The sequence below is a fragment of the Apus apus genome, chromosome 11 (assembly GCF_020740795.1).
Source record: "Apus apus isolate bApuApu2 chromosome 11, bApuApu2.pri.cur, whole genome shotgun sequence".
In the NCBI taxonomy this organism is placed as follows: domain Eukaryota; kingdom Metazoa; phylum Chordata; class Aves; order Apodiformes; family Apodidae; genus Apus; species Apus apus.
The window spans coordinates 151,569-165,425 of NC_067292.1; the positions used below are offsets into that span (position 1 = coordinate 151,569).

Here is a 13,857-nt window from a genome sequence, read left to right on the forward strand (position 1 = left end):
CCTTGGAAGAGATCCCATGTCTAAAGTGCCACTTGCTTGGCAGACTGTACCTCAGGCACAGCCAGAAAGTACTGACACAGCCTTCACAGTCCCTACAGCCCCAGCTGTGCCAGCAGATGGGTGCCTGTTCCAGCTCCTGTCACTGTGCTAGGTCCAGAGAAATGAAACTGAGAAAGGGCTGGGGCAATAGGCAAGAGGTTCTTCTCAAAGAGTTCCTACCTCTCTCCACAAGAAATGAAAGTATTTTTCTCCAATTAATCACTTCCCCATCCCAAACTGGAACCATCAGAAATTAATTCAGTGGGGAAATTAGTATAATATTTTTATGAGAAAATTGTGAATCTAATGTACTGTACTGGAGAAGTGTCTCTTGGACACATACAGCTCATCTGCTCCATCTACTGTATTTTTTACTATGGTGAGTATCTCTTAAACTGAAGCAAGTGCTTTAATACAGGTAACAAAAGCAATGTTAATTGGCTTGAGTGAGAACATCACTACTAGCTTGAGATGTCTTAAAGTAGAAGACTGAAAGGCTTTGAAATTTTTTCTTCTTTATAGCAATTCCTGTTTCAGATTCAGAATACTTGGAATTCTCTGTGTAGGAACAATGCATCAATGCATTATAATTCTTAATTTTGCTTTACAATCTTTGGGGGACTGTTTTGTTTGTTTCTTTGTTTTTTTTTAAAGAGGGACCATATCTGAAACTTGGACATGGGTTGTTTGCTTTGAGAAAGCACCCTGTCACACAAATAGGGGCACAGCCATTTTCTGTTTGCTGCAGTCATAGACTCTCTTGACACAACTGGAAGACAAAGAGAAAAATGGTGTATTGTAAGAGTCTTCCTAAAGGGAACGTATGTTGCAAAGAACTAATAACAATCAAAAAATCAGAAACTTGCACACAGAACTTCATAACAATAATGGAAAAGGTGGAAACAATGAGGATAAACCTACAGATTTGAACTTTCTCATGAACTGGTTCAACTTCAAGAGATTTAGGACGCACCAGAGTTCTCAGGTTTTTGAATCATAAATGGAATGGAATGCAAACCCAGCTCTGGAATATGCAAGTTGTTGGCATGATCCATGAATTATACAGAATCAGGATTTCAAAATCATTACGGCTTATCAAGTGTTGTCTGTGCTCCCACAGGGCACCCTGAGACTACAGCAAGGAGCTATGGAAACACGGCGATGAATTCTGAGAGGGATGAGCAGCCTCTGTTCAGCAGCCCAAACTGCTGCTGGCCCGAAACATTTCCAGTTCAACACAAACCCCTGCTCTGCTGCCAAAGCATCCCAGTGCAACTGCGTTATCAGCCAGCTAGAATGGTGATTACAACCATGCAGATGTGTACACATGCATGTGCACACACACACTTATCAATGAACATAAGACTTGACAATGTTTTCCAGGAGAGAGAGATACTTAAAGACAGCAAGCTACATAAAAAACAAGCTAGGAGACGTAAGGAAACAGGTGGGGTTATTTAATTCCTTTGCTTAACTTCTTCGTTTTAATTATTTTTGTTCCATTATTATAGTTATAGCTAATTAAACTCCTACAGCTTCAAAGATTTCCTCAGAGGAAGAGCCCTTATCATTGCCAAAAATTCTGCTGTTGGGAACTGTCAATCTCTAGGCACTGGTAACAGCTACTGCAAGTGAGCAAGTTTCTTCATTTGGGGCTGTGACCTGATAAATATCCTGAAAACCTCAGAAAGAAAATCTTTTCAAAAGGCAACGAGCAGCCTTATGTGGGCTACCTACTGCTACCTGTTTATTCAAGACTGTGTGAAGTGAGGGCTTCTTTTATGGCTTTTGTTTGTTTGAGGATTTCAGCTTCATCGGACATAGTCACTGCCAGGAAAAGAGCCGAGTTTCTGACATGTCAGATCTCTTGTTGACTACATGCAAGGTCAAAAGAAATGTCAAGCCCCTTTGCTGACCCTGTGGACCAAGGATACCGCATTTTAGAAAATTAAATTCTGACATGGTTTTAAACATCATACAATGTATTTGAAGAGAGAAGTAGAACGCAAAATCTTGAATTATTTTAAGCAGCTTTTCCAATAACAAAACATATTATAATTCAGCAGTTAGAAAACATTTAAACAAGTTTAGAATTAAAACAAAACCAGATTAGACTGGGTCTCAGTGACACCACAAAGAATTCCCACAGGTGAGCAATTTTTTTTCCCCTGCACACCCTCACGGATACTTGGCATCTCATTACTCTGTAGGAAGAATGAAATAACCTGGTAATTGGCCCCTGGAGATAAACAAAACACAACAAAAAAATCCCAAACCAAAACAAAAACCTGCAGTTTTGCAAAGTTTTCCCAAAGACATTTTTCTTAAGACACAGTGTATTCTGAACACAGAGACACTTGACAATGTTGCTACAGGCTTCCTAACAGCTTCTGAAATGCGTAGAGCAATTTCTTGAATGTTTTTTTAGCATGGCTAAAGTGTCAACAGACTGATCTTCCTCTAGATTTTTACAGTTTTCAGCAATTAATTATAAAATATTTTTGTAAGACTCCTTCACTTACCTAAGATGACTACATCATGTTTCCATGCCATCACACAACTGCTACTCTCTTAAAAGCAGACCATTACAAGTTCCCAAAGCAAAGCTGGAGTCTCACAGGCCCTCTGCCAAGTCCAAGTGCACATGACATTAAGACCTTTACCAAAACAGGCTTTTTCAGATCTGCACTTCTTCCTACAAACATTTACCCATAACAGCTGCATTATGCTTTCCCTCATCTTTTATTTTATACCCCAAAATGTCATCTGTTTAGTGAGCAGCCTTATGTTACTACTGGATCTTGTCCATACAAACGGCATATTGCTCCACAAGCTTCATCTCAGGGCAAACTTAGCACAAAGAATCTCTGGGAGGGAGTTAACGAATACTGTAAACTGATGGAAGGTGATGCCTGCCTGTGCTGTTCAGCTTTGCCTCATAGCCCTTTCATCTGTCAGAGCTTCCTGAAGATCAATCTTATCACCATCCTATGAGAACGGGCAATACACTCCCTCCTCTTCACCCCTGGATGTACACGTCAAGAACTCCAAATGTAGAAGAAAAACAATTATTTGCAGACCTGCAAAGAGAGTCGAGACTCCCCGCTCCACTTGATCTCATGAAATTGTGTCGCAGGTTGAGGTAGATGATGTCTTGACTGTAGAAAAGGTGCTCTGGTACTTCCTCAAGGCTGTAGCATGAAAGATCAACCATGCTAAGTCGCATTGACACCACCTGAAAAGGAGGAAGAGCTGCAGCTTTGCAACAGTGTTTCTCTGGAAGTCTAACGGAAAATGCAAGCACTAAACAATCTGCAAGAAAACCCCACTGCACCCACCAGGTAGAGTCCATGCAGGATTGGCTACTGTTTCTGCAAGCCCCCAACAAGGAGGTGTATCTGGATTCTAACTAGGACACATGGAGAGCCCTGCTTTGTATGTGCAACAGGTGCTGCCCAAAAGCTAGCCCATAAAGGAGCCAATCTAATGGAGAAAACCTGATTCTTGGCTGAGGAAACTGCTGAGAAAGCATGACCTCTGAGTGCTTCCCAAAGATGCAAGCAGCACAGGAAGCAGTTGACTTTCCAGTTCAGAACTGAAGGTTTACAGAACCTCTGCTTGGCCTAGTTACTTCTTCTGACTTTCCTTTGTTAGCTTATGCAGCATCTGATATTAGAAACATAACCTGTTACGATGAAAAGGCTTCATAAATGATGGGTTTGCAACATTTCATGAGGACTTTACAAATATCAGATCTCCTTTCATTAAGTATGTTTTGCTTCACGGTCTTCGGTGTTTCATGCCAGATTTTAAGACCTGCTTTATCCTGAACTAATTTCATATTTCATGCAAGATCCAAGTGTGGTTCAGCACTAAGCTACAGCCATCTATTTGTACTTCAAAGTGGAGTAAGAACACAGTTCTGAACAAACTGCACTTCCCCTGCTGACCTATCACCTGTGTCAACTCAAACCTACCAGTGTAGCCTCAAGCCAGCCCAGGCCACAGTCCAGGTAGATTCTACAGGTGCAATTTATTCACCCCTTCGGCTGTAAAGTCACCAGTCCCTGGGCTCTGTTCTAGTGAGCTGTGATTAGTTACTCTCAATAGGTGCAGCAGGGGTGAAAAAAATGTAGATCTAGTGCTCAACACTCACAGACAGAGACAGCTGAAAGAAAATCTCTAGTCCTGAGCATGTAAGACATTAAGAAAGCTGGAAAGTGTCCTGGGTACTTTCTCTGGCATCCTAGCTTCATCTCTGCCTGCATCAGAAACCCCCTGCCCCTGTACCCACCACCCAACTCCCTGGAGCCCCAGGGCCTCACCGTGGAGGCCTGACGGTGCCACCGCTGACACTCGGCCAGTGTTCCAAAGGACACGTGGTAGGTCTGAGCTTGTGCTCCAGCAGATGTGAAAGCAAGGGTGTGCTGCCGACGTCTCATCTCCTCCACCTGCAAGGGGAGAGCTGAATCAAACTGGCTGCCTGAACTCCTGCAATCACAATGGATCTAGAGTGACATGTTACCAACTACCAGTAACATTACATTTTGCTGAAAACACAGTTGTAAAGTTATTGGAGAGAAACACAGATGTGAATCATGGAATTACAGAATAATTTGGGTAGGAAGGGACCTTTAAAAGTCACCTAGTCCACTCTTCCTGCAGTGAGCAGGGACATCCTCAATCAACCAGGTTGGTCAGAGTCCCATCCAAGATGGCCCAGAATGTTTTCAGGGATGTGGTATCTCCCACCTCTCTGGGCAACCTGTGTCAGTGCTATACCACACTCATTGTAATGAAACTATTCCTTATATCTAGTCTAAATCTACCCTCTTTTATACCCCTTGTCCTCTTGCAACAGGCCCTACTGAAAATAAGTCTTTCTTATCTTTCCTAGAAGCCTCCTTTAAGTATTGAAAGGCCAAATCCTTCTTAATATCTTCCTGCTGAAGTAGATCCCAATATCAATAATTTCCAGAATGCCTGTTTACAACACTGGCTACTAATGTGAAAGCAGAAATTGTGTCTCTTCGTTTTATTCGCCTTAAGAATACAAACTAAGCAAAACAAGCAGAAAAGGGTTGTACAACTCTGCACATGTTAATGCAGTAATTCGTTACAAAAGCCTCGATTAACCTCTTGTGGATAATACTCATCATTATAATCCCTGCTGCCTTCCTAATCCACAGGAAGCTAAGAAAACAGTCTTACCTTCCCTCCAACAAGGGGCAAGATGTGCACCTTGCCCACGTGGCTGTCCTTCACTGAGGAGACCACCAGGCAGGTGCCACAGAGCACGACCAGCCGCTCTGCCCACTTGTGCAACTGGGTCTTTCCTTTGCGGACGCTGTAGACTCCAGAGAGCAGGATGCGATCCAGCTGCTCCACTTGGCTTGGCTTTTCTGAAGAAAAAGGGGACAGCAGTACTTACTTTCCATTTGTTCTTCATTCTCAGCTCTGAGTACAAACAGCAACATAAACTTGCTGAACACCCTTCGTTCACATGCAATAGAAAAGCAATTTCAAACTCTTGTTGAGCTAAAGTCACAAAACCCATCAAATAAGTGGCTTCTACTGGGCTTTAAAGGGAGGCCTGGAAAATCAGCTACAGAATAAAGTTATTTCCCTGAAGATAATGAAAGTGAAAGGACTCAAGCACTGACTGTTAGAGCTGGGCTGTGTGCACTGCCAGCTATTAGTCTAACCAGGAAAGCAGAATCCTACCTCAGCCATCTAATGCATATACATTTACTTTTAGGTCATCCCACCTCCTCCCCCAGCAGTGCCCCTTCCTTTTTTTTTTTTTTTTCCCCAAGATAATGATACATTTCCAAAATGCTTTTCAAGATTCTGTCCACTGTTTATATGATCTTACTGGTAAGGAAAATTTCCCAGACAGCCACTTAATTGAATCCTTTAAAGAACAGGATTAAGCCTGACCTGATGGATTTTTGATTTTCCAGCATTAAAAGTCTCCTATTAAATTTGTATTTTATTTTATTCTAAATAACCCCTAAGACAGATCCTGGCAATGGGTCCTTTGTTTTACTCAGGAAAGGATCCATTTTTTTTTTTTGAAGTTGCTAATAGAATGTGTGTCCCACTTCCGGACACAAACCATACTCCAAATTTCAGTAGGAGCAAAAAGTGACTGAGGACTGAAGCTGTTACACTGTTTCAGTTAGAATCAGGGTCTTCAGCTTGCCAGATTTAAAGCATTGTCTTGATGTCTATACCAGGCTGAATTGAGCTGAAATCCTTAGCTGTTTGTTTACTTACAAAAGCTTCTTTGTTTCAGGGACATGAAGTTTGGCATAAGATGTCCTTCAATAGTGAGAAACTCATCATCCACAGAAAACACTGCTTGGCTTTCACCAAGCTGAGAGACCAGCCCCAGACTTGTAAGAAAGCAGTGTTACAGGACCAGAAGTAGTATTTCACTGCCTGCCATAGCAGCATTGCTCCAACCACCAGGTATTACCAAGAAGCAACACCAGTCCTCCAGCTTCCCCATCCTCTCTGAACATGCACAACAGCTGCGTCCTAGCACAAGGAAAAGCCAGGGGCCATGTTCAAGGACTTCTACTCAGAATCCCACCTGTTCCACAACTCCTCAAGCTATGAGCAAGAATGGTCTTAACCTCTAGGGACAGGCAAGCACCTGTCACCCTGCAGCTCCTGAGCTTGGCCCTGAATTAGCGAGCACAGGCTTTCCCCTGGAGAGCAAGGACACGGGGCATCATCACCAGACAGAGGGAGCACCTCCGACAGCTCCTCACAAGTTACAGACTCCAGCTGTAGAAACACAAGGAATCAAGACAATTCCCCAGCAGAGAAAGTGTGTGACCCTCCACAATTCACACCTCTCACATCTGACACAGATAAACAGTTTGATGGCCCTGGAGAGCTTCTTGCATGGGATCTGCTGTTGAAGCACATAAAGACCCCATAATACTTGGTCTCTGAGCTTGCCTCATCCAGCCTGGTCGCTGCCCTCCAAGGGGCTTCCACTGAGCAAAAGCCTCCCCCATTGGGAATACAGTCCTCAGGCTTATCTAGACTGAACTGCAGTATGTTTCTGATCCCATGAGGAGCTCTAAGGCACTTGTCACTACATGGGAAACAGAACACAGCATAGCAGTCCCATGTCTTCCTGTGCAGCTGTTGTTTCTCAAGTCACAGACAGAATTGTCTCCAGAGCACAACAGAATTGTGGGGTTTTTCTATTAATCTTGAAAACTTGTTATTTTAAGAAATGCTTCCTGGTACTTTGGGTGTTTGATGTAACCATCAATGAACCCAACAGGAACAGCAACAGCTCACACACTGTTTCTTACCACTGAAAAAGCGAATCATGCAGCTGAGGTCAGAGTTGGCTGCCTCCTCCTGCATCCTGGCAGGATCATCAAAACCCAACCCAGCCAAGTAGTCATACACAATCTGAAGGGGTTTCTCTGTGGGCTCCAGCCTCCTGTCAAAACATACAAGAAAGTAGTTTGAGAACATAAAAAAAGATGAAACAAGTCTCACTGCAGCTGAAGTGCCAAGTGCAATCCTGACCTACTGCTTGTTCTGCTCCTCTGAAAAGGAGCATCCTTGGGGTCTGTGCTTCCTGCTTGACAAGGAGCACTTACGGACTGTAGCCGTGGAAGGATTATGTTGCAGAAGGGAAATGGAGAGGAAAAGCAATAGGCACAAGCCATACAACCCATGGTGATGATTCTCATTCCATGAGTTAAGAAGCATCAGGAGGAAACAATGGCAAGAAACAAACCCAGAAATACTGCAAAAAACACAGACACCAAATAGTTTTAAAAATCCATGTATAATGACTGAAAGATACAAAAGAACTCTACTTAAATTTCTCTTCCAAATGCAGCTGGAAGAAAAGCATATGAGAATCCTCCTGAAGAATGACTTCTAAAAAGAAAATATAAATTTCTCATTCTCTTTAGCTCTTATCAGTGCAAGATTCTCATGCTTTGGCAAATACACCCCAACAGTACATTTAAATAAGACATGTTTTTAGAACTACAACCAATCACAAGAAGGATTCAGTGGCTAACTTGAATAAATGGCAATAAGAGAAAGTTCTTCTGAAACTTCAGGGTTAATATATTCAGAACAGAAAAGATGTTTTCTGATCCTCTCATCTCACTTCTTCCAGAGACACTGAATTGTTATTTTCTGCAATAAAACTCACAGTTTCTTGGTAAATCAGAAGTTTTACTTTATGGAAAAAAATCTTAATGTAAAAGATAAAGCACTGAAAATCTAAGATGGGAATTAAAATAAATTGCTCCAGTGATTGACTCATTACCCACCACTAAAAATCCTCATTTTTACTCTGAAGGTGCCTGCCTTCAGATCACAGTCACTGGACCTCACCTCTCTTTTAAAGTGGTATTTATAAACCACGAGACTAATGATTTCAAACCTCCTTTTCCAGGTGAGACGCAATGTGTTTTTAAAATCTGCTTGCAGTAGGGTGGGCCTACTTTGACTCCAAATAACTTTTACCACTGATTTCTTTTTTAGCTTACCAACATTCTGTAAATGCTCCACGGCTGCTCTCTGTACCTATGCAGTGACCACACAAAATCCTACAGAGGCTTCTTGGTGTTACTCAGCAGTATTTATATTCCCAGGTCAAACCTGCTCTTGACTATTAAGCACTTTCGCTCATATCCCTTCAATCCATGAGTCCTCCTGAATTGCAGTTTTTGCAAGTTACAGCCTCCTGTCTCTGCTCTCCTGTGTTTAGTGCACTTGGTTTGTACACAGATCTATCTGGAGGTGCTGAAAAGCAGCCTGTTCCAGAGCACACAGCATGGCAAACCACCCAGAACCTGCTGCGCTGACACCCCAGAGCTCATCAGTCTCCCTGTGCCTTCCCTTTAGCTGCAGGTTGTTAACAGGGCAGCCCAGCAGTGCATGGACCTTTCCTCATCCAGACATTCTCTTACTCCCATCCAAAAACATGCCTACACTGAGCAACAATTTCCAATTTGTAAGGTATCAGCCAACGGGTTTTACTGGTTTGTGCATTGCTTTTTACCAATGACATCAAACAGACTCACCGAAGGGTTTGGGTGGGAAGGGACCTTTAAAGGTCATCCAGTCCAATGCTCCTGCCATGAGCAGGGACATCTTTGGCTGGATCAGGCTGCTCTGAGCCCTGTCCAACACCACACACTGCAACAAATGACTAATGCTTTTGGAGACCAAGCTTGAAGTTTCAAAGCATCAAGATCAAGTTTGTTTGGTAAGACCTGTTTTCTACTAAACTTTGTTAACTTGAACACATCAATACCTTCTATGGCAGGTATTAAAGTGAAGTGTTTTACTATTGTATGTCACAACCCTTCTGCTGCTTCTTATCTGGAGAACGAAAATATTTCTGATTCTTTTTAATGAGTATCCAATGGGTATTTCCACTATTACTGACAGCTTTTCAAATGCCATCTCATAACGAAGGCAGAACTGATTTAATCAAACAGGCACCATTTACAAGTATCCAGTCATCCAGACTTTCTTTGTAGACAACGGGACACACCTCAAGAGGTAAAATGACCTCGGGTACCTCAAGCATATACATTGCAACTCTTTCAATTCACACATAAGACTTGTGGATCAGAAAGAGGGTAACTCCTTAAGTTATAGTCCAAACCAACAAAATTTCTAATTTGTTTACAGTATCACTCTGTATTAATTATTTTTGCTACAGATAGCAGTAAACATGACACCAAACTTTCAAAAGAGCTTTCTGAGGTAATCCTGAAAATGTCAAACCTGTGTACCCATCTCCTGCAACAGGCAAGCTACTAGAAACTGGAATAAATAAGAGATTGCACTGAACAATGCTGACTTCCAATGCCATAAGCCCTGATGTATTCTATACCTTTCAGTGCAGAATGTAAGAATAGGAGATACTTTCCTAGATCTCCAAATACGCTGCCTAAGGTTCCCTAGACTACCTTCAGATTCCAGTTCTTCTGCTATTAAAGCCTTACACTTGCCAGAAAACAGCTCGTACAGCATGTGACCCAGAGCTCAGGAAGCATAAATGCTTGAATGTCACTCACAAAAAGAACACTTCAAGAAGCCTGCATTTAAATTTCCTATGGAAAATAAACTACCACTCAAACATCACAGTTTGGTTGCTGAATGAATGGAGGATTCTGCAAGTACAGACTGAACAATGCACTTCTTGCACATCAGAATTCAGGAGTAACCTTAAAGGAGTAAGGGATAAGCACTTTTCACATGACAAATTAAATTACAGTTCTATAGGTTGCTCAACACTCTGAGATACAGTACTGTGGACTACGCTCCTAGAAAAGCTGGATGCTCTACCCTACCACACTTGCCCTTTCTGGAGATGAGATCTGTTTTTTCCATTACTTTTATTCTTCTCATCTTTCACTTCAGCAGGAATTACTGCTAATTTGAACAACTCTTTCTTGTCCACATAAATCAAACTGATATGCCTCTTGCAGATACAAACCACAGTGCCCTCAGTTTTGTCTGTTTTCTAAAAAGGCATGTAAAAAAAGCAGCACTAGCAGCTGTAAACCTAATCCCCTACCTAATCCCTGGTGCCCCTACACCGAAGGAGGCACAAGGAGGCAGGCAGCAGCGGCAGGGGGCTCGGCAGGGCAGCATGGCTTGGTGCTCCTGCCCAGCGTGGAGCCCTGGGGGAAGGTGCTCCTCTGGCACTGCCCCTAAGCTGGTCTGTGGCCCAGGAAGGCCAGTGTCCTCAGGCCTTTAGCTAATGACACCCACGGGTCCAGCACGGGGCTCCTTGATAACATCATGAACAAACTGGCTCCTCAGCTACAGACCCACATTCAATCCAGGAGGGGAGCGCGATGCCTCCGGAGGCCTGACTGAGCCAGTCACTGCTCCAAGCCCCTGCCAAGGGCCGTGTGGTTCACTAACAGAACCTAGGATAGGCCAGAGAAGGGAAAACCAAAACCAGTATCTGGAAAGGCAGTTTCCATGCAGAATTTCTTTACCAATGTGACCAAGGCTGATGGGAGGCAACAGTTAAATCCTGAGGTGGAAGAACCCTCTCCCTTTGAGAGAAAGCACCGTGCTGTGAAACCCACACCAGCCAAGTACAATGCATCTGCAACACACACTGACTGGCAGCACAGACAAAACACCCTGCCTGTCACAGCAGCTGCTGCTTGGCACAAACTGGACACTTCCAGCAGTCAGAGAAGCAGCTCCACTAAGTGAGGGCACAAAGAGCACAGAGACAGTAGGAATAGTTCCACAACTCCTGCTGCAACTGCAGCTCTTCTTCACAAGCAAGTCAAGTTTTCAAATCTTTGCAGTTTAAAAATTTTCTGTGAGGGGTGTCCAGACCAAAGAAGGTATCTGTCCTACTTTCGTTTAATCCCCCTACCTCTGCAAGAATGTATAGTTTCTGAGTATGACAGGATGCTAACATAAGGAAGATCCTAGCTAGGAGGGCTCTAATGATCCTTGAGGTGCACTGTGTAGATGAAAATAAAGTTCTGAGAGAAACTGACTCCCCTGTACATGGACTTGAAAGGGAAACACAAAATGCTCACAAGGACACCACTGAACATTTAAAGTGAATACACAAACAAGGTTTCTGTTATTCTTCCATCTACTGTTCAGCTTTCAGTCTTCTGAGTCAGGTGCCAAATCAGTCCTTGCCCCACTCAGCTTCTGAAAGTCACCTACTGATATTAAAAGGATAAAGAATTCAGAAGTTGTTTGGGAGACAAGTGTGCCTACAGTAAAATGCAATCAGATGCTTATGTGAGTAATCTGTATTTGCAAACACGTTATATTCATCAGCAAGCTTTGCTGAATGAAGGAATTATCTCAACAGGGCATGGGGATATCCTGAGCATTCTGTCATCCTCCTGTGGACATGCAAGCAGGTTCCATTCAGCCGCGTCCTGTGACCAACAGAGGCAACACTGAAGCAATTCTGGTAACTCCCATTTCTCTAGAGAACACCCCAAGTGGGAAGTAATTTTGGAATCTCTTCTGTAGCAAACGTGCTGAAAATTACAGGGAACAGACACACTCTAGTCAAGAACTCTTCATTGTATTTAAGACAAAGCTCGACAAAGAGCTTGATACACCAAGACAAAACAAAGGTGGGAAATAAACATTTGCAACTCAGTAGTTGCTTCCAAAACAGTGTTACCAGGACTAACTTGCTAATCCAGTGCAAAGCCTGCTACAAATCAAAGGCATGGCTACCCAGCACAAGAACAAAAGCCATTTAAGAGCTAATGTTCCTCTTCCGAACACATCTACAAGCTTTACCTATCATCTGCAGTAAAGGGCCTGCTCTTCTTTCCCAGTGCTGGAAAATCTGCACACTGGTAGGGTCCAAACCAAGTCCATTTCCTTATAAATTCTTCAAGCAATGAATGGAGATCTTCAGCTGCCTTGATGGCTACGTTCAAGTGTCCATCTATCCTCATACCTTACTTCCAACTAACCTATCCCTGGTTCAGCTAACCAGGCTGGGGAAGGCAAACAGTTCTAAATCACTGCTTTCAACAGTCAGCTTTAACCACATCCTATTCTCTGCCTCTCTCACCACTAGCACTACCTCTCTGCACCTGATCAAACACTTGCCATGCTTTTAAATTCTGGATACATACAATTTATGACTTTTGTTTCACTATCAAAATCTGCCACTAGTCCTGTTCAGTGTGTGGTGTCTCTGCTGCTTGGCCTCCAAATTAGAAGACCACAGCATTTTTTCCCCCTGAGAACAGGACTGCCAATTTTATAATTGTGTCTTAAATCCATTATCAGTGAAAAGTCTAAATCCTAACCAACGTAATGGGAGCTTGTAAAGCAAGAGGAGTCTGTAACACACTCACAGCATAAAGGTCATACATATTAAACTCTGAGCTGTTTATTTTCAGCCTAAATAATATAATGTGAAGCTTAAGCCTTCTTTCTATAACCCTCACTGCACTATCTTTCTGTCTACCTTTAATTACTTACCTAGCATCTCTTCTTAGAAAAATAATTACTGACACATAAATATTAGATGACACAACTGTGAAAGTACCTGAGATGTTTCAACGCCCCAGAAAAATTGTTTGCAATCTCTTAAACAGCTTAAGCTTTCCAGACAGTAAAATATTCACAGTGTAGAACATAATAGAGGAGCATATGAACCACAGCCTCTACCTATAAAGTGAGGACATATTTCTGGTTGGAGCACCAGCCAAACCCCCACGCCCCAAGCTAAAACACCGATGGCATAACTAGGATGTGCACCACGAACTCGTTGCTGTGAATTGCATTACTCGAGGCTGCAGCTAACTGCTACGAACCAGCGCTCCCTGCTCCTGCCCGGGCACACAGCCGACGGAGCCCTGCAAGACCACAGCAAACGTTCCTCCCGCGTGTCCTTTCTCAGCCCTTACCTGACCAGGTCTCCGTGAAGTTGCACATAGAGGTTTTTCCGCCCTTCTCCATCACAGATCTCGGATGCGGGTGTGTCCGCTGTGCAGAGGACCAAGCGCAGGTCTGAAGACCCCGAAGCCGAAGAGTCTCTTCCATAAACATACACGCAGCCTCGTCCGACGTCCTCTTTCAACCAGTCCCTCTCACGGGAACCAAACCGACTCCTGTTTAAGCAGCTCCTGCTCCCGTTGCGCTTCACGTTCCTCTGCAGGGCAGCAGAAACCGGAGCGTCAGCGGCTGCCTGCGGGGCGGCCCGCCCGCCCTCCGCCGCGGGCAGGGCCGGCACAGCCCCGCACAGCCCCGCACAGCCCCGCCTCGGCACCGCCCGCCAGGAGCCGG

At 43.6% G+C, this 13,857-nt stretch overlaps 1 protein-coding gene across 2 annotated transcripts in view; it reads right to left on the reverse strand.

The window, feature by feature from the left end:
- Nucleotides 1-13,857, reverse strand: part of PHLPP2 (PH domain and leucine rich repeat protein phosphatase 2) — a 33,168-nt gene that overhangs the window by 19,064 nt on the left and 247 nt on the right. The window contains exons 2-6 of one of the 2 annotated variants that reach the window (XM_051629830.1): nucleotides 13,479-13,723; nucleotides 7,377-7,510; nucleotides 5,251-5,441; nucleotides 4,365-4,490; nucleotides 3,120-3,274 (exon numbers count right to left, since the gene is read on the reverse strand). In XM_051629830.1, the coding sequence (XP_051485790.1) occupies nucleotides 3,120-3,274; nucleotides 4,365-4,490; nucleotides 5,251-5,441; nucleotides 7,377-7,510; nucleotides 13,479-13,723 (851 nt within the window). Of the gene's footprint in view, nucleotides 1-3,119; nucleotides 3,275-4,364; nucleotides 4,491-5,250; nucleotides 5,442-7,376; nucleotides 7,511-13,478; nucleotides 13,724-13,857 lie in introns of those variants that run through there. The other variant, XM_051629831.1, reaches the window with a different exon arrangement.